General features: G+C 51.2%; 4 protein-coding genes across 5 annotated transcripts; 2 read left to right on the plus strand and 2 right to left on the minus strand.

The window, feature by feature from the left end:
* Positions 1 to 119: 119 nt before the first annotated feature.
* On the minus strand, positions 120 to 7430 carry LOC114854568 (dual specificity protein phosphatase 22-B-like). The gene is made up of 7 exons (XM_029149107.3): positions 6293 to 7430; positions 6169 to 6202; positions 4500 to 4582; positions 2305 to 2354; positions 2139 to 2213; positions 1653 to 1824; positions 120 to 674 (listed from the first exon to the last, which is right to left on the minus strand). Exons 1-7 carry the CDS (start codon positions 6311 to 6313, stop codon positions 561 to 563), a joined length of 549 nt encoding a protein of 182 aa, XP_029004940.1. The 5' UTR covers positions 6314 to 7430; the 3' UTR covers positions 120 to 560.
* An 824-nt stretch (positions 7431 to 8254) lies between these two features.
* bphl (biphenyl hydrolase like) lies at positions 8255 to 10066 on the plus strand. 2 transcript variants are annotated; one of them, XM_029149102.3, is made up of 7 exons: positions 8255 to 8478; positions 8731 to 8834; positions 8913 to 9079; positions 9183 to 9336; positions 9420 to 9551; positions 9631 to 9754; positions 9821 to 10066. In XM_029149102.3, the coding sequence occupies exons 1-7, from the start codon at positions 8402 to 8404 to the stop codon at positions 9909 to 9911; spliced, it is 849 nt and encodes a 282-aa protein (XP_029004935.1). In that variant the 5' UTR covers positions 8255 to 8401; the 3' UTR covers positions 9912 to 10066. The 2 variants fall into 2 exon arrangements, with proteins under 2 accessions (XP_029004935.1, XP_029004936.1); XM_029149103.3 differs by lacking the exon at positions 8255 to 8478 and adding an exon at positions 8488 to 8630.
* A 150-nt stretch (positions 10067 to 10216) lies between these two features.
* psmg4 (proteasome (prosome, macropain) assembly chaperone 4) lies at positions 10217 to 11407 on the plus strand. The gene is made up of 3 exons (XM_029149108.3): positions 10217 to 10569; positions 10911 to 10986; positions 11099 to 11407. Exons 1-3 carry the CDS (start codon positions 10393 to 10395, stop codon positions 11218 to 11220), a joined length of 375 nt encoding a protein of 124 aa, XP_029004941.1. The 5' UTR covers positions 10217 to 10392; the 3' UTR covers positions 11221 to 11407.
* On the minus strand, positions 11289 to 23092 carry LOC114854554 (solute carrier family 22 member 23). Its single transcript, XM_029149080.3, has 10 exons — positions 21224 to 23092; positions 20069 to 20172; positions 18742 to 18896; positions 15095 to 15281; positions 14799 to 14926; positions 14233 to 14335; positions 13895 to 14121; positions 13656 to 13688; positions 13453 to 13576; positions 11289 to 13052 (listed from the first exon to the last, which is right to left on the minus strand). Exons 1-10 carry the CDS (start codon positions 21620 to 21622, stop codon positions 12632 to 12634), a joined length of 1881 nt encoding a protein of 626 aa, XP_029004913.1. The 5' UTR covers positions 21623 to 23092; the 3' UTR covers positions 11289 to 12631.
* Positions 23093 to 23832: the final 740 nt, after the last annotated feature.

The following is a 23832-nucleotide window of genomic DNA, read 5'->3' on the forward strand; positions in this document are numbered from 1 at the left end:
CAGATTAGATTAGACAACAATCAGTGCTACATTTAAAATATTACTTGATAAATGATGATAAATAATTAAATATATATATATATATATTAAAAAAGAAATAATTAGTTGAACTCATGGTGTTAACAGATTGTGTCTTTGAGGTTTAATAATAATAATCAGATTCAGAGGAGAATTTATAAAGTAGCAGAAAATGGTAAAAGCATGAAATAAAAGTTACTTTCCACCTCATGTTTCAATGTTGCATGAATTGACAAACACGCTTTAGCAAAAATCCTGCAATAAACATGGAGATAAGTGTGATGCTGCTTCAGTGGAGGCCTCCAGCTGTGGGTCCGAGGCCAAAGCGGGAGCTGAGAGCTCTGGCTGTGGACAGCGTGTTCGTGCCGCGCCGTCGCGCTTGGCCGCCCGTGCGTGTTGTTTTGACAGTTAGAGAAGGACATGACATGACGAAAGGGACTCGTGATATCGGCTTGAAAGAAAGTCCCCTTTCACATGAGAGCAGACGCTGCTTAACGAGAGCCTCCGTCTGCAGCATCAGCAGCTGCTGAGTGACGGTGCGTTCAGGTTCCCCTCGTGGAGCGTTCAGGACCGGAGCTTCGAGCTAAAAGGGCCTCGACGTCCTCGGCGTCGCTGAAGGACCTCCTCCCGTACCTGTCGCTCCACCAGGCTCGGTACTGGAGCAGGGAGAGCAGGGGCGCTCATGACACAAAGCACCCGGAGGCTGGACTCAAAGCCAGCTGCTCTCAGCTCATCACACGTGCAGATGTTACTACGGCCTTCCTCTGATTTCTATCTGTCTCTCTCTACATACACTACCGTTCAAAAGTTTGGGGTCACATAGAAATGTCCTTATTTTTGACAGAAAGGCACCTTTTTGCAATGAACGATTCAGAAATACACTGTGGCTGCAGTGTAGTAATGGTACAATGTGTCTGATCATTGCGTCAGAAGGCCCAGATGACCTCCACAAATTAACATCCAGATGCCAAAGACCTGCAATGCTGTGATCGCTGCAAATGGAGGATTCTTTGACGAGAGCAAAGTTTGAAGGTTAAAAAAAAATATTTCAAATACAAATCAATATTTTTAACCTTTTCAATGTGACTATATTTTCTATTCTAACGGTTGTGTATATATATATACTCTTGTTGTACTTTCTTGTTTACTGTGTGTGTGTGTGTGTGTGTGTGTGTGTGTGTGTGTGTGTGTGTGTGTGTGTGTGTGTGTGTGTGTGTGTGTGTGTGTGTGTCTGTCTTTCTGTGTGTCTGTGTGTCTGTCTGTCTGTCTGTGTGTGTCTGTGTGTGTGTGTGTCTGTCTGTCTGTCTGTGTGTGTCTGTGTGTGTGTGTGTGTGTGTCTGTCTGTCTGTCTTTCTGTGTGTGTGTGTGTCTGTCTGTCTGTCTGTCTGTCTGTCTGTCTGTCTGTGTGTGTGTGTGTGTGTGTGTGTGTGTGTCTGTCTGTGTGTGTCTGTGTGTGTGTGTGTGTCTGTCTGTCTGTCTGTCTGTCTGTCTGTCTGTGTGTGTGTGTGTGTGTGTGTGTGTGTGTGTGTGTGTGTGTCTGTCTGTCTGTCTGTCTGTCTGTCTGTCTGTCTGTCTGTCTGTCTGTCTGTCTGTCTGTCTGTCTGTCTGTCTGATGGCCGTGTGCTGTCACTCACCGTGGGCAGCTCTGTGTGTTCAAACTCCTCCAGCTGCCGTAGGAAGCCCAGGTTGGGCCCCGCACACGGCCTGGACGCCCTCACCGCCGCCAGAGAGTCCACCCAGCCGTGGCCCGTCACCGTCATGATGTAGGCCACCACCAGCGTGACGCTGCGCGACACTCCTGCCACACTGAGAGCAGCGAGCATCAGCTCAACACACACACACACACACACACACACACACACACACACGCTCTTTACTGTACAAAGAAGTGAAACCCCCTTTTCCTAAAGTTGTGGTTAAATGTCTGATTTTGCACGTTTTGGAGAGGAGGAGATGAAAGCTTTAAGCAAAGTCGCGTGGGGCCGGTCCTGCTGCTGATGTGGCTGAAAATGAAAGTGGGGTTAATAAAACATGAAGACCTCCGGCCGCTGATCCACGAGGCCGATGTGATGTGATGACGTATCAAACTGGGAGTAACTCCACTACCGGCGTGAACCCACCAGTGGACGAGGCAGCCCTCGCCCTTCAGGCGGCAGCCGTGGATGAACGCGATGCTTTCCCTGAAGAACTGGCTCCTGTGAGATCACAGATCACAGTGGGTCCATGTACTCGTCAAGGCAGAAAGCGTGAACATGACAGCGTTCACAGGTCATAACAAGTACTCACAGGTTTTGCTTGGAGTGGTCAGAAGCAGATATGCAGAGGTACGTGATGTCCTGCAGGGACGAGAGGAGCGTTCAGAAGCGCCGCTCTGAGCCCTGAACCAAGCTGCTTCCTGTGTGCCTGAAACCCTGACCTGCTCCGCTGCTGCCGGGTCACCACATACCCATCATAACGTGTGTTGTGCACCTGGCCAGAAACCACCCTGTCCCGTAATGACTGCACTGCTGCAACCCCCCGAGGCCTCTGGGGCCCCGAGCGGCTGGAGGTGCTCCAGACGCGGCCGCACGCAGCGCCGTGCGGGCGGAGCATAGCGCACGCAAACATGAAGCTGTAAATCTGGGCAGGAAGAGCTGGGTTATGCAAAGGACTCATATCTGCAGCATCGCTCATTATGGCTGTGACTCAGTGGCAGTATTTATAAAATCAAAGCCACATCACATCTGGGGCGCACCCCCCAGATGTTCGCTGCAGCCTGGGGCGATTTGCACAAACCTTCTCCCGTCAGACAGCGTGTTGATCAGACGGGCTCAGAAGAGGCCACGTCCGACCGAGACCTGCTGGTTGCAAATTTCACCTTCCTCCCTCAGGAACCGACGAGCCGTCTTCCAAGAAATCGACCAGTCCGCAGTTTGACTGTTGGGTATGCAAACGACCCGTCCCATCTGGCCACTTGGGCTGAACTGGTGAAAACAGGCCTGAGTCATTCTGCACCTCAGAACCAGAAAAGGCTGCGTCGTGCGAGCGGAGGCGGCGTCCCAGGATGAGCCGCCGGTGCCGGGCCTGGATCGGGTCGGAGCGGAGACCGACCCGGAGCCCAAACCTGCACACAGTCTTGGTGGTTGACCAGTTTGGGTAGTGATACTGTCATAGTGGAGAGTTGCTGTTTCTCTTCACTGTTCAATGAAACATACAAGCATCGACAGAGAAAGTGCAGAAGTCTCTGAGCACTTTTCATCCTCGCTTTCAGCAAGAAAAGATGAAAGTTGTGAAAGCGGACGCTGAAGATCTCAGTTGGATCATGTGCAAAAGACAGCGCTTTAAAAGCAGGTGATAATAAGTAAACAGATGAATCATTTCAGACTAAGAGGAGGTTTATGTATCACACATACTGACCTAGGATCAGGTCCCAATAAACACACTCACTGTAAGAAAGAAAATTACTCCAGAAAGACATTCCTTAAATAAACTATGTAACAACATTCATGTTTAGTTGAGACTAAAAACTTTTCCTGCATCTGTTTCCAAATGTGAGTCAGTTCGAGTGAAGCAGCTGCTGATTCATACACAAATGGGCAACGTCTAAATGCAGTGCTGAAAAAGCCAGAAAGCTTTTTTAAATGCGGTTCCACTTTCAGGACTTTTACAGAGTTTGAGCAGCTGAAAGGATCATGTGTGAAAAGTATCATGTAGCATCATGGTGCATCTGCAACACAGCTGCACACACACACACACACACACACACACACACACACACACACACACACACACACACACACTCACCCACACACACACACACACACACACACTCACCCACACACACACACCCACACCCACACGCTCACACACATGCTCACACACACGTCGAGTGGAAACTGTGCAGAAATTCGCTGCGATCCCACGCGACACAGCAGTGAAAACGACTTACTCAGTGAAACCTGGTGAATTCCAGGTGGCGACACACGAGTCAAACAAGGTTTTCATGCTGTGACTTTGAAGTGGTTGAATTTTGCACCGTCCAAGATTTTGATGTGTGTTTGAGCTAAACTACTGGCTTCCTTCTTGTCCTTTCATAAACCAGAATACGACCTCACATGTTAAAGGCGACATCTCAGAAGACGCTGTAGCAAAAAGCAAAGCGTGATTCGCTTCATCTCTACTTCCCGCCAGGGAATAATTCAGCTATTTTAGTTGTCCATGACTGGAAGAATTTTGTTGTTTTGTTTTAAAAGTTCATCAGAAGCCCAAAATTTTGGGCTTATTTCTGTTATCACTAATTGTAATGATTAAAGCAGTATTAACTTTTAGCTGCAGCCCTGAAGAGTTCAATTCAAGGAGGAACGTGCGGCAGCTCAGCGCTGCTGCCAACATTTGACACTTTCACAATGACTGGGCTGAACGACACCCGGTTCAGGGCGGGTGGAGTGGTTTGGGCTGGGGTCGGGGGTCGCGCGGGCCGACCCAGGTCGACCCAGGCTCACCTCCAGGACGGGTGCAGCTGTGTCGTGGATGGACAGGATGTGGGTGATGTTGTGCTGAGCCAGAAGCTCCTTGTCTCGAGCATCTGTGGAGCACAAACAAAGTCAGGAAATTGCAAATATTGCTCCCATCCAATCACAAATCATGGCGTATGCGTTCAAACCTATATTAAGCATCGGGTACCTGACAACAAGGCCCCTCCTCACCCACTCCCAAAGCAGGAGGCCACATTTGCCTTACGGCTCTAAAGTTTTGCTCTGGTTTTGAACTGAAAGAAAAACCGGAAAACCAGTGTTTCTAAAACAGTCCAACAGCTTGTCCCAAAAGCAAGAAGCTGTCATTGTTTTAATCAAATTTTGTTCTTTGAAAGGAAGCCGAATGTTCTCTACCTTGGACAGATGTGTCTGCACTTTTTTTCTCAAGCTTTGCAAGTTTTGCAGGAAGCTGCTAATGGCACCAGTCCAGACCAACATGAGTGAGGCTCCTGCCAACGTTCAGGCCCAGCTGCATCTGTCTGGAGCCCTTGGTGAACGTGTAGCAGTGGTTGAATCACAGCTGGATTCAGCTTTGGAGCAGGAACCCCACAGGTTCTTCCTGGAGCCGTGGATTCGATCTGCACAGCGTCCAGGAAGAACCTTGGACCCAGAACCTCATATCCCACAGCTTCTTACGTTAAAACGTCTATTCAAACCAGTCTAATGCTACAGGAAACCCAACAATCCCACTGAGCAGCACCAGGAGGAACCTCCAGCACAACCAGACACTGGGTGAGCGGCCATCTGCCTCCACCGGTCGGCGGAGGACACAGCACCACTGTTTGTTCACAGACAGCAGTGATTCAAAAATAAAACCTCGGAATAATAGTATAGTATAGAATGCCTTTAATAAAATGTAATAAAATGGGTTTGTGGAGATTTGTGACTTTGGAGATCAGATCTTTATTATTATTATACTTTTTATAATTATGAGAGTAATTGTAATTACAATTACTCAATTACAATTAGTAATTGAGTAATTGTTTAAATATAATTATTTAGTAACAATATGTTGATCAGAGATGAACCTTTAATGATGTGTTGAGTTTGTGGTCCTGCATTTTTTAGTGTCTATTACAGCTTCTGAGATATTGGTTTATTTTGTCTAAATTCTTCGACCTGTCTCCTACTATTTTGTAAAAAATATGCTGTAAAACTAAATCCAACATCTGGTTCATATTAAAAAGTGCCAGGTTTCCTATTTGACAGCTGGTCCCTGAACATCTCATGTTCATACATTACGAATCTTCCCGTTGAAACCAGTGTGTTTTATTTGAAGATGATAAAAGCACAAGCTGATGGCTGCATTTGTTGCTGTGGAAAGATGAAGACTGGAGGGACACCCCCACGCCATGGGGCATCCCCTCCCACACCCCCCACACCCCCGCTATGAGCAGCCTCCTCCAGCTGCTGGGCTACGCAGCCTCCGCTCACACGGGATGAAACACGCTGCCTTTGCATCAAAACGCTCGAGTTCAGTCGCGGTGCGCTGCTCGGCCGACTCTCCACTCTATTGAAACCGAGCCAGTGTCACATCTCACCACATGCCGTCCTATGAGGAACTGAAACACTCTACTACATTAGCCTGAAAATATATTAAAGGTTTACTCTGTAGTCGGGAGGCAGAGCAGCTCACCTTTTAAATTCCCAAGATAAAGATCAGGCAGGATCTGCAGGAAGTGAATGGAGTTAAACAGAGTCGTCCACGTGAAACAAGAAGAAGCAGCTGTGACACGTATGATGTTTGAAGGGGACCCTACCTTGCTCATTCCACTGCCCATTTCTGCCAGAGGTCTGAGCAAAGGACGAACAAGTAGCACAGTTCAAGGTCGCGGCCCAGATTTTGAGCTTTATGAGAAGCGTGTCCTCCAGCGTTGGCTCCAGTCGGATCCTCGCGTTGGAGGCAGGTCGTCCTGAAGCGCTCGGTCCCGGTGCTGAGCGCGTGCTGCTTGAGGTGACATAATGCGACCTTGGAGCTGAACACCCAGTTTGGATGTTTATATTTAGAGCAGCAGTGCGTCATGGGACGGTGGATGGGCACATACCAGCCGGACAAATGGTTTCGGGCCGGAGGCCAGAGACTGGAGCCAACGCTGCCTCTCCCCTGAGGCCTTAAGCCGCGGGAGCGCTCCCAAGTCAGACTTAGGGAAAACTCAATGAACTTTTCATCTGAATTAGTTCTTAATTATGAGTGAACAACACTCTGGGATGTGCAGCAGTGACTGCATTTTCATTATTGTTGGAGGTTCTGGGGACTGAAAGCGTGGTGAACCCTGAAAATCAGTAGACATCACCAAGGTCATTGGGGTTCATCCTCTGAGAACCAGGAACAAGACCCGGACCCCAGGTCGCCTGCCCTCCACAGAGGTCCAGGTAGGAGAACAATCACATCAACCACACGGAGGTGCTGAGGAGAAGGTCTCCACCTGCAGACTGGGTCAAACCGTGGCAGATCAGCCAGGAAGGCAACATTTAAAAGATTTTAGGAGCTGGAACCAAAATGTATAATACCAATATTTCACATTACAGCAGTAAAATGTTTAGGTTAACACTATGGTTTAAAGTGTGAGCAGCAGGTGATTCAAGAGAACAAAACAGATGATCAGCAAAATGACAAGGGTTCAACCTCTGGTGGCCACGAACATCTGCACAGTGTCATAGCAACCGCCTCGACGGCTGCTGAAGCGTTTCATAATAAAAACTGTCAACAGCTTCAGCATCGGATGAACCTCTGACACTGGAAAACAAAACATTCAGGTTAACGCAGGAAGTCATGGCACTCATCAGCTCGTTGCTTACAGCTGCTTCTGATTTGATGCTAATAAGCCTGATTGTATCTTGGTACTAAGAATTTCCCCGTTGACTTTAGATCCTGCGCGTGGACGTCCAGATCTGCTCGGGTCGCTGCGTTTCCAGTAAACGGCGCTGCGCCTGCGACGCTCTCTCTGAGGCACTGAAGGTATTTTTAGCCCGGCTGTGTCATGTTGTCTTGTGTTCCTGTGTGGTTCAGTGTGCGACGCGCTGACAGGCAGAACAGGGTGGAGGCGTTTACAAAAAGCCGCCTGGGTCTGAGCAGCGCCCGTCGCAGCCGCGGACGGCGCCGCTCGCGTGGGCGCTCGCGCCTGAATCACTATAAAGGCAGGAAAAGGCACAAGCTTCAGCTCACTCTCAATTGGAAGTCACATTGTTTCACTAATCAATGGGTGTTTGGGTTTTCTTAGGGATTTCAGGTTCACATATGACGTGTCAAAACGACTGTACTGATTCACAGATTCTTCAGATTAACAAACATGAGTTTTTTGTTAACCGAAATGCGTAGCGGGGAATCAAAGTCCTGCAGAACAGTAGTGGAATTTGTTCTGTTACGTTTGATGAGGGATGATTGACAGGCTGGAGACAGACAGGAAGGACTAGTTTAATAATGGGACCTCAGGTTCTATGGGTTCAGATGACTAGAACCCTAAAGCAGTTTTGGGTCAGCATGGACACCGGTACCATGGACGAACACAAGAAAAATAAACAGGTTCTGGGTACTTATTTTACTTTCTTCTCCGTAAAAGCCGTTTTTGGCAAACTGTTGTTGTATTTTTGTGGAGTTTGACCCACACAATTGGCTTTCATTACATTTTCAACCTTTAGGTAAATGTTGCCTTTCGCTTCGTTTTCGTGCTTTCGTTTTAAAACCGACGTCACTAAAGGCTCAGTGGAAAGTGTCGAAACTAAATCCAACTTCCAGAATCCCATAAAAACACGTAGCGGGCGCAAGATTACGCACCGTGACCTCTGCCCGGTGGAGAAAATAGAGGAGGAAGAGGAGGAAGAGGAGCCGCACGCACGCACGCACGCACGCACGCCTGCAGGTCGGAGACATGTCGCTGTTTATTCTCGGAGGACGCTTGTGTTCGAGCGGAGCTCGGTTCGGCAGAGAAGCCGTCCGGACCTGCAGGTAAGTGTCCGCGTCTCCACCGTCACACGTGCGCGATTAGACGCGCAAACGAGCAGGAAAAGGCTTCGCTGTGACAGAATTAGTGCAGGAGCAGGTTGACAACAGGCGCATTCAAGCCGCTAGATGGCGCTGAAGCTCCGGGCGACGCAAAGGTCTGTGGACGATGGCGTTTGATCACGGTGTGACTGATGAGACCGATGGTCTTGGAGCTGTTCTGCTGTGTTTTATTCTACAGCGTCCGTCTCTCTGCAGCTCGTCTGTGACCTCAGGCCGGCAGCGTGTGAATGGAGTGGACCTGTACTTCGAGCAGACGGGCCGAGGGGGACACGCTGTGCTGCTGCTTCCTGGTGCTCTGGGTAAATGCACCTTGTCGCTGTTAAAACACATCTCTCCATCAGAACTACACGTTCTAGCTGGTGTCTTTTCTACTACAGGAAGCACAAAGACAGATTTCGGCCCTCAGCTTCAGTCTCTCAATAGGGAGCTCTTTACTGTCGTGGGCTGGGACCCGCGCGGTTACGGCCGATCCCGTCCGCCACACAGAGACTTTCCCACTGACTTCTTTGAGCGTGATGCGAAGGACGCTGTGGACCTGATGAAGGCAAAGCCGTCCTCCCTGCAGTACCGAGCTGAAGTGGTTACGGTGGATGCAGGTGTCCACAGTGACTGCAGACGGTTTGTAATCATTGTCCGTTCTCTGGCAGACGCTGGGCTTCAGCGGGTTCTCTCTGCTGGGCTGGAGCGACGGAGGCATCACGGCTCTGATAGCAGCAGCCAGGAACCCCCGCCTGATCAGAAAGATGGTCATATGGGGAGCCAACGCTTTCGTTTCTCAGCAGGACCTCCAGCTCTATGAAGGTGCTCCCTCGGGACCCGCCATCTTCTTGGAGAACTGTTCGACCTGTGCAGGTTTGATCTTTACTTTCTGTGCTTGTTGTCAGCCGTCCGCGACGTCTCCAGGTGGAGCGCGAGGATGAGACAGCCCATGGAGGACGTGTATGGAGCTGAAGCCTTTGCTAAAACCTGGGAGGCCTGGGTGAATGGGGTGGCTCAGTTCATTCACAGACCAGAAGGTCAAGATCGACCACCAGCTGAGATGTTTTAACTGAGGTTCACCCATTTCACATCTTCAAGATAATGTCTTCTGCTTAGGGAGTATCTGCATGGAGCTGCTGCCTCAGATCAGCTGTCCAACACTCATCATCCATGGAGAGAAGGACCCCATGGTGCCCAGCTTCCACCCACAGTACCTGCTCAAACACATCAAGGGCGCACGGTGAGTCAGCAAAGCTTTATTCATTGTGCCAATGTGCTTAATCAACACTTCCATCCCATAATCTAGATTACACCTGATGCCAGAGGGAAAACACAATCTCCACCTGAAGTACGCTGATGAATTCAACAAGCTGGTGGAAGATTTTCTGCAGGAGTGAAAGGAGCTGATGAGATGATGCTGGTTTAAGTAGAAACGTCACGAGAAACTCAGTTTAAGTGTGATTCTTGTCCAGCAGTCACTTATCCATGGCCTGTAAAGGTACAGTGTGTGTATATTAAACGGAAGATTAAAGACAAAGAGTTCCATAAAGCAGCTGAACTAATTGTTCTTTAAATTGATAATCTGAATATCTTGGTTTCTGTGTCTCTGAAGCTATTTCGTGCCTCACATCTACACGTTTTATCAAATAAGACCATTTGCACAACACACATATATGACGTGTGTATATATAAGAAGAAAGATCCCCAAGTTATTTACTCGTTATTCGTGTTTAGCCGGAATCGATTATGCGGCTCTGCACGTAGTCCCCTTGCGGATCGATTGCTTTGGTCTGCGTTTACTTTCAAACAGGAAGTATCCGTTTCCAGCGAACGCAACACGAGACGTTCGCGGCTAATTCACCTTAATGACTGAACAAAATGACAGAAGCCAACAACGGACCCGCCTTTGATGCCATTTCTCTTCATAACTTCTCGGAGAAGATCTTGGAGCAAGTCATCCACTTCCATGTGATGAAGCTGAGCGGCGGATTCTTCCTGTGGGTCGGTTCGGCTCCGGTTCTGTCCAACCTAGCGGTGTCGATGAGCAGCAGATACGTAAGTAAAACACTGCACAGACACGAAAACAAATAGACGTTTAACCCAGTCTATCGTTGGTCTATGAGTGGAACCTGGTTCTTCTGGTAAAAAAACAGAAGAAGCTGCTGAACGTTGGACTCCCTTCAGATGCAGTGTTTTCGCTTTCAGCAGCCTTCGCTGTTCTTTGCAGTGAACCATGTGTCAGTGTTTCTGTTTTCACTCACCATCTGCTGCGACCTTGCGTTTCTGATCCATCAACCTGCTTCTGACACTTCCTGCCTCCATCCATTCAGAGGGTAATCTAGACATTATGCGTCAGAGCCTATTATTGACCCTGACTGTTGCCGAACTGTCTGCAGGATTCTACGCCGTTATCAACACTAGTCATTGGGGATCCGTCCAACACGGCTCCCAATTCCTTGGCACAGAGATTAGGTGAAGTATGACACCATGACTCTGAAGACTTGCAGTGTAGTTTAGCGCTGCTGCAGCATTTTGTGCAGAGCCTACATTAAAAATGTTAATGATGTCTGTTTCTGTTTTGCAGCAAAGAAAACCAAAAAGCAAGTATTTGTGAGTTACAGTCTCCCAATGACCGACTCCAACATCAGTCTTCTGGTGGAGAACAGAATCAAAAAGGAGCTGGAGCTTCACCCTGAACACTTCTGATTCCGGCCGAGCTTCCTTTGGGACACGTAGCAGCTGCTTCTACCGTAATCACACACCAGACCCACACGTCACATCAAGTGTTCTTTTATTGACATAATAAATTAAGTGGTTTATTATCAAAACATGGAGGCCTATGGCTTTTTGTACAAATGCATCATATTAAAAAAATAAAACTTAGAAAACATCATTAGTGGTTTGAGTTCACTTTTTCTCCTAGTGTTTAACTGTTTAAAACATACAAACTACCAAAACCATACAGGGTTCAAAATACGTGCCAAGTACTAAATATGACATAGAAATCGATGTTTGGGTTTGGATATATTTGGGCAAAATGGCTCATGGGATGGTTTAACAGTTCAGTTATTGGTGTGCTTATGTTCTAAAAGAGTCTGCACATGAAGAATGAATGGCACATGTATACATACCTTACACTGTTACACAGTCCTAAGGATACTTGGTAGTAAAGTGTATAAATGTACACTAGTTACATCTAGGCCAGTCTACGCACGGGTCTACAGTGCTCTATCCTAATCTCCACAAATGTTTATTCCAAAATACTGTAAGATATTGTGCTTTTCTGGCGAGAGTTACACGTCCTAGGGTGGGATTACGACATTACCACGGTACAGAGAGGTGGAGTGGGAATATTGGCTGATCAAGGAGGTATTTCAAGGCAGGGTGACAAAATAAATACAGTTTTCTTAAATTACACTCTGTTAAAAGAACAGAGTCTACACAGTAAAGCCATTAAAATGCTGAGATGCGTCATAAGACACAGAAGTTACTCTAGTATCCGTTCAGCTCTCAGCTTCGTTGGGTCTCTACAGGCTCTGCGTGCCGTCTGGTCTCCGGCTGTACGTTGCGCCACACAACCATCATACACCCACAGCAACAGCGGTGCCTCTACACGGCCTCAGTGCGAAGGGTAAAGTGCCACTTTGGACCAAAATAGGAAAAAAAAAACCTGTAGAACCATTTGTGTTTTCATGCAAAAAGAGAGTGGTAGTGGTTTAGCCAGTCCCTGGATCTCCCAACGTCTTGGCTGAACATCACAAACACCTGATTGTGTCTCTGACATTTAGTGCAAAGTAACTTACAGGGAGGTGTAAGATGCAGTGAAATCCTCTTTCAACGAGTCACAGATACAGACGGACTGTCGCTGCCCTGCCTGTCCACGCGTGCGTCTGCACATCGCTCAACTGAAGACGTTCGTTTTATGCAACACACACTGACTTCAGATACAATATTTTTGGCAACTCCTGAAGGAATCATAATCACTACAAACTACACAACAATGACTATCGTCACCATCTCAACCATGATTGTTCATCTGGTTCCGAACAGTGTTTTCTTCATGGACTATTCAGTTTGAATTACATAGTAGCACTGTAGTAAACTATTGCTCACATGCTCACACCCCGTTAGCTATGGCACGGTTCCCTATGACCTCCCCACCAGTGGCCAGGGCGTACGACGCAGGCACCGCTGCCAGAGCGGTGGCTGCGGCCACTGTGGCGCTGCCAGTGGTCGTGAGGTGCAGCGGGGTGTCGTGGACGCGCGAGTAGTCCCTGTCGCACTTGGCGAGAAGGAGGTGCTGCTCTCCCGGGTGGAGGAGGGTCTGACGGGTGAAGGTCTCCCCGTCGGCCAGGCTCTCGGGCAGCGGGTGGCCCCGCGGCTCGGGCAGCAGCAGCAGGCAGATGATGCACAGCAGGGTGCAGCAGGCGAAGATGACGTGGTGCAGGAAGTAGCCCTTCTGGTTGTGGAGCTCCATGATGGGCGCCGTGAGCATGCCGAAGCCAGCGCTCGCCAGGACCAGGCCCAGCCCCCCACCCCTGCAGCGAGGAGGAGGAGCAGAGGATCAGTCAGGTACGGAGGCTTCAGCACATCTCTATCTCAGACAGAGACAGCGTTATGTCTGCGGCTCTGACTTTTCATTTAAAGAACGATTTGGGTTTAAAAGTAAAATTGTCTGTGTTCGATCTAGAGCTAGTGAACATTACGCCACAGGATGGAGCCAGCAGGAAGGGATCCGGCTGTGCCCCTGTAGTTCATCCACCCTCCTGCCTCACATTACACAAGGCACCACCATCCATCTGCAGCGTTTGTGTTGTGGATTGCTCTGTAGCATATTCTCATTGAAAAGCATGTTTAGCTTCATCTTTTTTTAAACGCACTCTGTAGGTTCAGCAGGTCCAACTACTCCAACTACCAATGTTGAAGGTGAACACTCACCTGATGACAGTGGGAGTGATTTCAGCACAAAAGAAAATGCTGAGTGTGCTGACGGCGTGAGACGAGAACATGCCGATGATGGAGAAGGCCACCGAGAACTTCCTGTTCAGGGTGTCTCTCAGCACTGTGCAACAGACGACGACAGCGTGAGTATGTGAAAGCTCATTCAGCACATTTAGACGTCGCACGGTTTAGAGGTTTACCTGTGTCATGGCGGAGGCTGTACTTCCCAATCACTAGGTTCCATCAGTGAGCAGTGGACAAGAGGAGAGAACGCCTCAGTAAGAACATCGGGCAGAGACTCAAACAACCAGAAGGCTGCACATTATCAAATCAAAGCAGGACCCATGTTTGACGTTCGTCATTAAGGTGCTGATGGTTGCAGCACACACATTTAACAACTTTTTTTTACATGAATGGAGATGCAGCAGTGGCCACTCACAGTTGAGTAAACCCAGCTGTAGCAGTGACGCGAGCGCTGTTATGATCATGAAGGTGAGCAGGCCCCCGCGGCGCCCCATCAACGCCACCGCGGGGCACAGTGCCAGGCAGGTTGCCACGGCGATGCCGGCCATGGTGTAGTAGTCTGCGTGGCACAAGGCCGTGGGCTGCGCCTCCGGGTCCATCATGCTACGGGCGAAGCAGTGGTGGATCCCGTACCCTGTCAGACTGCGAAGACACAGAGTGGGAGAGCGAAGGAGCAGGTGAGGCTTTAAAGACTAATTCATACTTAACACGACCGTGGGCTTGATTATCAGGGAAGGCGAACACAACACTTACGAGTTGACACACAGCACCACAATGTTCTTCCACAAGTTCCTGGTGCTCATCATCTTGACTATGCAGGTCCTCTGGGGCTTCTTGTGCAGCTCCTGCTCCAGCTCTAGGAGGAAAAGTGAAACGCACACCTTGAGAGCGTTCATTCAGAAGCAACGAGACACTGGCTGCTAGAGGCTAAAGTGGGGCTTCCTCATATGTGTCTGTCTACTCAGACAGACACATATGAAAACATATATGAAAACACATGGAGTCAAAGACAAAGGCAGAGGAAAGTTAGGATGTAGGTGAAGTGACCGTTTGCTGAGCTATTAGTCTGAACCAAGAGACAAAGTCATTTTCTGTCAAATGTAAGAATACATGGCTGTAAATGAAACTAAGAGGAAGCGGACGCTCTGCTCATGATTCAGTCAGGATTTCCTTCAGAAATCAGAAGTACTTGGTAGTTGCTGATGGACGGGCTGAGTGGAGCTGCCTGGGAACGCACGTGTTCACACAAAGGAGCTGCTTGTGTGAGTCGGTGTGAGTGCTCTTTTTCTGAGGTCAATGATCGCACTTCCTCTCCTCACCTGCGAGAACTCCACTTGGCTCGGTCGTCATGTCGACCTGGTTCTTCTTGGCGACGCGCAGCATCATGGCTTTGGAGCGCCTGTAGTGCTGGGTGGCCAGCAACCAGCGCAAGGACTCAGGGAAAATCCTGGAACGATGGAGAGGGAGGAAAGGATGAGAGCGCGCAGGAGAGGAAAACGAGAGGAGAACGGCAGCATTGTGTGGCAGTCAAATAGAGTGTGCTCAGTATGTGCTGTACAAGCCGTTGCCTGGCTCAGCGAGAGAAGCCCCCCCCCCAGCGTGGGGCGCGACTCACCAGACGTAGGGCAGCATCAGAACGAAGGGGCTGATTATGACGATCTGCAGGACCTGCCAGTCGTCTCTGTCCGGCCAGCTGCGGCACAGAGCGGCCACCCCCGGCATCAGCAGCTGCCCGGCCACCATCAGAAAGCTGGTCACCATGGTCGCGGAGAAGCGCCAGGCTGGCAAGCACAGCTCGATCCCTGAAGAAAGACGGGAGGCGAGGGCTTCAGTGTAAATATAGATTCTTGTGTTGGTGCAGCAGAGCAGAGGAGTAAATTATTTAACAGCTGCGTGTCTGTGGACGTGAACATAGTCATAAACTGAGCAGCAGACTCAACGGCCCGGACGACCGTGATGTGTGCGTCTGTTTAATGCTGATGCCAGTGTTGAATTTCCTCTCTGAATTATTGAGGACTCCGATGACCGATCCTTCCCCCGAGAGCTCACGGGTTTAAACCAGAGCCTTCACGAACTTAGGCTGCTGAGACGCCTCAGCTGCTCCCTGTTCACTGTAAGGTCCGGACCGGGCTCCCGCCCCCTCCCTGCCGCTCACATGGTAGCGTCCAGATGGCCTGGCCCATATGCCAACGTCCTTCTGAAGGTGACCATTGTCAGCGGCCCGCTAACCTGCGCTTTAACTTCTTATTATGGAGACGAGGAGGAGGTGAAGGGAACACGGTGGAGAGAGGAAAGTAGGAGCAGGAGGGGGAGAATACAAATGAGGTTTCCCTGAGAAGGACATGAGAAAGTCTCTTCATTCATCACTGGGATCAGTGGGGAATGATAATAAAGTCGAGCGAGGGAGACAGAAAGGCAGCGGGAAGGAAAGAACGAGGGAGAGACGCACAAATGAGTCACAAAGAACCTCCGTCTGCCTAAAGGCCTGAACTCAAAATGGAAATGACACCGACCCTTAAACCTTAACCCTTAATGTGACATCACAGCTTCTCATAAAAGCTCAAACTACAGGACAAAGGGATGTTTACAAGTTTTATCGTCAATTATTTTTCGATGCCTTTGTTTCTACTTTAGTGAAATACCACAACTATAAACCACACGATGACCTAAAGCTCCACAGATGAAGGAACCGAGCCACAGCCGGGACCTAAACTGAGGCAGAAGCGTGTTTTATCACCTGAACCAGCCAAACACCAGGTATCTGCTGAAGGAAGAGCAGCAAGTAGCAGATGCATCATGGACAGGAAAAAGTCAGGGTTGTGTTTACGTGTTGTGCTGCCACCTAGTGGAGGAACAAATACAGAACATGCAGCTTTAAGCTGTTTTACTGTAAGATGCCGCCTGTTCTATAAAGATGCCAGATGACTGCGGCGTCCTGCGTCTTTCAGGTGCAGCACAGTGCAGGGCTGCGTTCCCTCCGCTGTGACCCCCCGCAGTGCGACGTCATAGTCATCTGACCAAACACAAAGCGCTGCCTGACTTTCTGGGGAACGTCTGAACTCACACTCGCTCCTGTTCCACCCACGTGGGAGAACGGTGCTCCTGCTGATCGCCGCGGTGCCCCCTCCCCCGGGGCCGATCCTTCCTCACCCTCCTCCTGCTCATCAGGGCTGAGTGGTTGGCTCACCATCCCCCACCTCCTCCCCCCAAACAGCCTCCCTGCTGTCGTTACCTCTGAATGGAAACAGTGGCAGGAGGTCGACGTTAAAAAGGGAAAACTAGAAACACAGCGTCCACGTCAGGCAGCTGATCCAATGGCCCGACTGTGCTCCCATGACAAAGAGCTGCCACACACACACACACACACACACACACACACACACACACACACACACACACACACACACACACACACGTCCTGTGTGCCGCGTGCTAACCTTGCCTTGGGCTCGAGAGGCGGCTGGCTGCTAACAGCACGGGTTCAGAGTAAAGTGACCTCAAATGCAGATTTAGGCCCAAACACAATGACTCATGAAGGAATGTGTGTGTCTGCAGCTCTAGGTGGATGACTTCACACTGAGACAGGCCGTCAAGGACACAGCTCCACTGGAGTTTTCCCCGTCCACTCAGCAGACGTCATCCTCCAGAGCAGCGGGAACACGCATGTCCTCAAACATCTTTGTCCTCAGCACGTCTTCAGGCCGCGGAGATGATTTCAGCCTAGTGCACCGGTGGAAAAGAGCTCATTCCTCAGGGTCCAAGCAGACGCACCGTAAACTCTCACTTCATGTAGAAAATCACAAGTCTGCTAAAATCAATCACGCGGCAGGAAATAATAACCAAAGACCAAAACAGTCACAGCCATAAAATCCAAACGAGCTGAAAAACAATAAAACGCACGGTAGAGACGCGACCTGACAGCAACGGACCCGTGACCTTCAGCACAAACCCATTCACACGGAGCAGAACCTCAGCCAGTCCCAAACTTCTGCACGCCTTCTCTCACCTCCTTCAGGGGACACACTGAGCTCATGACAGGCTTTGCTGCAGGGACTGACTGAGGATTTCATCTTCAACGTTCAGATCTCGCCAAATGTGTCAGGCTTTTTACAGCAGTAAATATCGGACCAGAAAAGCAGGAGCTGCGTCCCAGCAGCTAATAAAGCAGCGTGGACCAAACACACGTCTCCATTAGCAGAGCAAACCGAGGCGTCTCTGCTCCAGAGGAGTTTATTATGCGCCGCGATGAGACATTTGAAATGAGCGCTGGTGCTAATAACGTGCCGGCGAGCGAGTGGGAGCTGCTGCATTTAGAAGTGGGGAGAGCAACGCTGTCTCTTCACTGGCGCTGGTCTGGAGCTCCTGCTGCAGCTCTGCACGGTTACACCATGAATGAGCTGAGTGAAGCCAGGCAGGAGACGGACCTCCGCTCTGGTTCCGCTACTGAACCTGACCTGTGCACGGCAGCGGCCTCCCACCGTGAGCTCAGTCCAAACCGTGAGCGCAGACGAGCCACCGGAGGGAGCTTCTCCGTGAGACGCCAATAAAGGAGTGGAAACTGTTCAGAGATCTGCTGAATCCTGAATGATAACACTGTGGCGTCAGCTGATCAGTTTACAAACAATCCTGCATCACTAATCTCATCCGCTGTGACGTGTTCAGACATAATCATCAGACGTAATAACTTGATGTACGACCACGTGGCTTGTTCCTCCTTTACCCAGCGGTTGTGCTGAATCAGTGTAAATCCTCCCTCCACCGTTTCACCTTCATCTCACACCTACAGCATCGCTTTTCTTTTCATTTGTCGGTTTCAACTCCAGGGAGTCTCTCGGCAGACGGCTCCGAGGCGCCCATTTTGTTTGTTTGTTTCCAGAAGCGCTTCAGCTGAGATTTATAAAGTCCCCCTGCTGAGACGAACAAAAGCTCATGTCTGAGCTCAGAGAGCAAAGAGGCCTAAAGGGTGGGAACGGGGGGGGGGCATTTAGAAATAGAGAAGCAATCAGACAGATGGATTCACTGGGATCAGCTGCTGCATGAGCCCCGACTGCTGGAGGTAAATAATTCAGATGGAAATCTCTGACTGAGCTTCGTGTGTACTCCTGCAGCAACAGAAAGTGTTCCTGCACCTTTCTCAGATGTTCAGAGAACAAATGCAAAGTCGAGTCCTTCCATCATCAGCGTTTCCTCTAAGCTCCACAGGGTTCACAGAGAAGGAGAGAGCAGAAGCAGAGACAGCGGGAGGAGAGAGCTGGTACTTACTGAGCACGTAGAGGGAGAGAGCCAGGCCCGCCAGGCAGAAACCCTCAAAGAAGCGCAAGGTGCTGAACATGGTGACGTTCACAGAGAAGGCCACGCTCAGACCGAACACCAGCATGAAAAGCACCGAGAGAATCAACACCGGGTGTCGACCAAACCTTAAAGCAGAGAGAGGTGAGAGGAGAGGGAGCAGCAAACGGTTAGAAAGCACAGTGAGGAGCCGTCGGTGCAGCCGAGTAGAACGCCTCATTGTGTGTGTGTGTGTGTGGGGGGGGGGTCAGTGGGTCAGGTCAGAGCTGAGGCCTGCACATTTCTTTACATTGTGGCCACGGCTACTGATCCCGGACACAATGCAAAGACTTTTTTCCCAGCATGCAGCTCAGGTGGCTCTGTTTCTGCTGCTCTGGAAGTTTGTGGCTGTGATTAAAATGTTGTGGAGCTCGCAGCTAATTTGGTCTAAAAATACAAGCCCTGTACAGACTGTGGTGATCAGGAGAATAGCTTCTGTTGAATGGTTTGCCATGTGAGCAGCAGGACGTTTTAAACAGGCCTGGACCGAACAATCCCAGCAAGTGTCAGATGGGCGTCCATGAAGCTTGAACAGACATGAATGAGTCCAGCGCCTCCGATGGACCCGGGGCCTAATGTGGTGCCTTCTGTGAGCACGAGCAGAACCTACTCACACGTGCTCCTGCTGCAGGAGGCCTCGCACTTGGCTGCGATGCGTTCGGGTGACTCCCGGCGCTGAGCTCGTTCCTGCTCCTGACTTCGGAACGGTGCCGCTGGCTGACGGCCGGTGACAGCGGCACCAGAACCGCGGAGGCTGAGCTTTGGAGCTGTGGCCCGGTCTGTGGCTCCGCTCCGACGCGCTCATCCAGTGTGAGGGTCAGTGCTCGCGGCCTCAGCTGCCAGCGTGTCCTCTGGGTCCCAGCCTCCTCCTCCTGCTTCCTTTCTGCCGTCTGCTTCTGTGATCGGTCCGTTTGCAGGTTTCCAGATGGACAAAGGACCGTGTGGCTCGAATCCAGCCTGTTGCCAGAACCTGGAAGTTGCTCGTCGGCCTCTATCATCCTATTGTCCGCATGTTTACGGGTCAGTATCAGCTTGTTTGCATGGTCATCTGCACAGATGCTGTGGTTCTCTGGAACAGGTTAGTTGTGTAACTTTAGATGTCTGGGCTTTTCTTCCTCAGCGTGAGATGCCCAGTACTGCAGCTATAAAGCCCTGAGCATGTTATGGCTCCACAGGCTGCCAGTCACTCCTGTGCGCTGTCTTTGCTGTGAACCTGCTGAGTGTGGTGTTATGACTGAGGCCCAGACAAGGATCAACGTACCAGTCAGCCATGACGCCCATCACCAGGTAGCCGCATATGGAGCCCACCAGCAGGGAGAACTTGGCCGTGTGCACCTTCCAGGCAGAGTCGCACACCAGCTTCCACTGCAACAGACACAGAGCAAACACTTAGAAACACGGAGACACTTCTCAGGAGCTCGACCCGTCGGCAGCCGGCGAAACGCGGCCTTCGCTCCATCAGACGTCGGTCAAACTGTTCTTACTGAGTCACGGCCTGGATAATGCATGAAGGCGGATGAGTGTGCAAACATGCAACGAACGCTAGTGAAATATTCAGCCACTTTGAGAAGACAGCGAGCGCTCAGGCGTGTGAGCGCGAGGGAGCCGCGTGCGAATGTGGGCTCTAGAATAACAGGAATCGATAGTTTTGCGCTCTCTGCGCTGGGAGCCCGTGGGTCAGGACACACAGCGGTGCAGCTCTCAGCATCAGAACCTCAGCCGAGGGCGCTGGTCTGATGTGCGCAGAGGACGTGCAGGAGATGAGCCGCTCGAACTCCCACTGAGGCTCCAACTGTGCAGAGAAGCCACCGTCGCTGCTGCTGAGCGAGGCCCGGGAGCAGAACCAAGGGACGCGCTCAGTTTGGAGCACAACTGGACTCTATGGACTTTCACCGTCGTCATTCATTCATTTAGACTCACGGTGGAGTTCACCGATCATGTGTGCAGCTGGACACCGACGGCTCCTCCAGGGTTAAACTGGATCCTGGTGCAGGGTCCGTGTTCAGAACAGAATCAGAATCCCTTCATCAGGGTTCCACTAGCAGCTACATTCACTATAACAACAGCCGGAGCGGCCGTGAGGAACATTTCTATTTCTCCTGGAAGGTTTGAACCAGTGCTGTGAGGTGTGCGACTGTCAGACAATGCCTGGTTATTTAGCTGAGTGAGCTCTTATTGTGGACCCGCCTGTTCCACCACCCAGCCCCCCCTCACACACGTGCACGCGCATGCTACAGTAGGTCGGTGCCATCAGCTGCTGCCTGAGCCCCACTCAGCCTCATATTGAGGTCAGTGGGTAACCCGTCAATCAGCCGCGTGCTTCTCCATCGGCTCTGCTCACAGCCACGGCCGATGAGGATGGGCCTTTTTCCCTGTCAGAGATCACACTGGGTCTATTCGGCGCTCACTCCGTTACCTTGGTAACCACATTCTGACTCAGTCCCGTCTGCAGCTCCAGCTTCCACTCCTTGCAGGCGCACAGCGCGCCGCTCCCGTCGACCAGTCCCTGTCCGGTGCCGTTGAGTTGGATCGCGGGCGGGGACGCCACGGTCCAGTTGGTGTCGTTCGCCAGGGGCTGCACGCACGTGCCGTTGGGTTGCGCGAGAAGGAAATAATCCGAAAACTGGCTAAAGCCAATGAACAATGCCGGTATCCAGGTCAGGACCACAAGCTGCTTCTGATGCCTCCCGAACCCCCCCAGAACCGGCAGAACGGAGGCGTCCATGTGCGGCAGCAGCCGCGGCGCCGCGTGCTCCAGCGACGTGAAGCCGTTCTCCGGCGGGTGGTCGTGCGCCTCCGGCCGGCCGGCTGCCATCACGGCCGCCCACAAAGGGAGCAAGTGGCCGCAACGGCGGTGGAGCGGAGCGGAGCCGCCGCTCGGTCACCGCGCGCGCAGTCGGTCGCTGAGCCCTTTGACACAAAGGATCCCAGAGCGCAGATAAATCCGCGTGCAGGCAACAAAGTCGTATCCAAAAATAGGGCTCTCCGGTCCCGATCACCGAGCGCTCGCCCTCATGGCGACCAGGGGAAGTCCAAGTGGAGCAGCTGTGTCAGGAGGTGAGGACTGAGGGGAGGCTCCGGGGCGCGAGTGGAATCGGACACGCACGCATGCTTACGAGCGCGAGCCGCGTATCCCATGAGTACAGCACCTGAAGCGGTATCCGTCCATATGGGGCCGAACCGGGCCAGGCCTGCGGGCTGTGAGCAGGAAGAACAGCTACATCCAGACTGGGGTGCAGTCGGCATCTGCGGGTCCGTCATTCACGAGCGCCACAGGTCTCGTACCTGCCCAAACCGTGACCTCGTGGGCGCGCGCATCCCTTAGTTCCTCGAGCCCAGATTCTGCGAGCTCCCGGTCAGTAGCGGTTCGGTCCGGAGGCTGCAGCGCTCGGAGCCGAGGCTGAAAATGATGCTCGCCGTTCGCCGTCGCGTCACTGGGACGCGCTTCCACAGCGGGGCTTGCTGGAGCAGGAGCTGGAGGGGGCACAAGCCCCGCCCACTGTCGGTGGCGCTATGCGCTCCGATTGGAGAGCCTTCAAAGGGTGACTGCGCGAGCGACGGGCGCACGCAGGCAACAATGGTCCCTTTGTGCAGCCCGTGCCCTCCGCTGAACACGAAGGCTCTCAGGACGCGCTCAACCACCCGCGTTCACCGTCGACTCGCGGGGTTGAGTGGAAACCATTCGAGCTCACGCGCTCGCGGATCGTCGCACCGAGCCCAGTTTGCGTCACATGGGTTTTTCATAACCGTCATATAAATAGTCAGGAGGCTTTCGGTTACCGGTTAGAGGAGACAATAGGACGATGATCGGTTCACATGCTGCGTCGCCTGTCAACCACGAGGGGGCGTCAGACGACCACGGCGCGCGTCCCTGCAGCAGTTTGTCAGCGTGCTCTGTAATTAGTCCATCAGCACGAGGACACAAGGTAATGAGCGCCACGAAAGCGCAGATATTAAGCCGCGTGAGCGTCTGCGCGTCGACGCAGACGCTGAAGACGCTGCAGCTGCTGCCGCATCTCTGTGTGAGTGACCTTGAGTTTCAAGTGACTGGCAGGTTCTCCCGGTGCCGGACAAAGCTGCAGCCACACAAGGCGAGAATATGTGCGCGTGCGCGCGCAGCTGTGGTTCGGCGTGCATTGAGCGGATAGCTAACGCTTGAGCCCCACGGAGGCGTGACACGGAGCGTGGACTCGGAGCAGCAGGGACGCGGCGACCTGCTCGTTCCCTCGTGCCTCAGCGTCCTGCGTCGCGTCCTCGGAGGTTTGTTAAGATGGAAGACGGAGCAGTGTGTAACAGTCTGACAACCACACCCATATTATGGCACATACCAGAGCTGGCGCAGGCATTCCTGGGGTCGACCCCCCAGTGTTCAGACATTCACACCACTACATGAGAATCAAATGTCAACAGGCAACAGTAACGGCAGTAAAACCACTATGATGATGATTTATGGATGTCCATCATAAATGAACATCTGTCCCACACATAAAACAACTATCAGTCACGTGTTGAAGAATGAGGTTGATGTTTTTCATTGAATTTTCACTGAACTGTGAATAGGTGGTTTAGAAAAAGAAGCTCCAAATGAGAAGCTTTCCTCATTTGTGCACAAGCTCCTGGTTTCCTTTGTGTTGCAGACAGGTGGGACTGGGCTGAGCATCACCGCCCCCTGCTGGACACACGACACACTGCACGTGCACGCTGCATTCAGCGAACACCAATCACGTGGTTTTCTGTTCAGGTGAGGTTGATGCAGATCTCTGGCACAAGGCCTTTCAGATCCACCTCCAGGTTTTATGCTAAGCTAGGCTAAACAGCTCCAGGCTCAGCTTTGGTCGCTTCTCATGTTACTCTGCACAAGAAGGTGAAAACAATTCATGCTGATTCTCAAAACGAAAGTCTTGCTTTAGTAACAGAAGTCACGTAAAACACGTGGAAGTGTAAATGAATCATTCAAATCTGATGAGAGCATCATCCGTTCTCAGCCAATGAATTCAGCATATTTAAGCCTTATTTTAAGCTTAC

Source organism: Betta splendens, chromosome 4, assembly GCF_900634795.4.
Source record: "Betta splendens chromosome 4, fBetSpl5.4, whole genome shotgun sequence".
NCBI classification, from domain to species: domain Eukaryota; kingdom Metazoa; phylum Chordata; class Actinopteri; order Anabantiformes; family Osphronemidae; genus Betta; species Betta splendens.

Coding starts and splice junctions, on each gene's coding strand:
- LOC114854554 (XM_029149080.3), bottom strand. CDS start 21,622: ATGGCAGCCGGCCGGCCGGAGGCGCACGACCACCCGCCGGAGAACGGC. Junction 18,897..20,068: donor ATGGGCGTCATGGCTGACTG/GTACGTTGATCC, acceptor CTCTGCTTTAAG/GTTTGGTCGACACCCGGTGT. Junction 13,053..13,452: donor ATCACTCCCACTGTCATCAG/GTGAGTGTTCAC, acceptor TCCTCGCTGCAG/GGGTGGGGGGCTGGGCCTGG.
- psmg4 (XM_029149108.3), top strand. CDS start 10,393: ATGACAGAAGCCAACAACGGACCCGCCTTTGATGCCATTTCTCTTCAT. Junction 10,570..10,910: donor TGTCGATGAGCAGCAGATAC/GTAAGTAAAACA, acceptor AACTGTCTGCAG/GATTCTACGCCGTTATCAAC. Junction 10,987..11,098: donor TTCCTTGGCACAGAGATTAG/GTGAAGTATGAC, acceptor TCTGTTTTGCAG/CAAAGAAAACCAAAAAGCAA.
- LOC114854568 (XM_029149107.3), bottom strand. CDS start 6,313: ATGGGCAGTGGAATGAGCAAG. Junction 4,583..6,168: donor TTATCTTGGGAATTTAAAAG/GTGAGCTGCTCT, acceptor TGTGCTCCACAG/ATGCTCGAGACAAGGAGCTT. Junction 2,355..4,499: donor CAGCTGCACCCGTCCTGGAG/GTGAGCCTGGGT, acceptor TCGTCCCTGCAG/GACATCACGTACCTCTGCAT.
- bphl (XM_029149102.3), top strand. CDS start 8,402: ATGTCGCTGTTTATTCTCGGAGGACGCTTGTGTTCGAGCGGAGCTCGG. Junction 8,479..8,730: donor GAAGCCGTCCGGACCTGCAG/GTAAGTGTCCGC, acceptor GTCTCTCTGCAG/CTCGTCTGTGACCTCAGGCC. Junction 8,835..8,912: donor GCTGCTTCCTGGTGCTCTGG/GTAAATGCACCT, acceptor TTTCTACTACAG/GAAGCACAAAGACAGATTTC.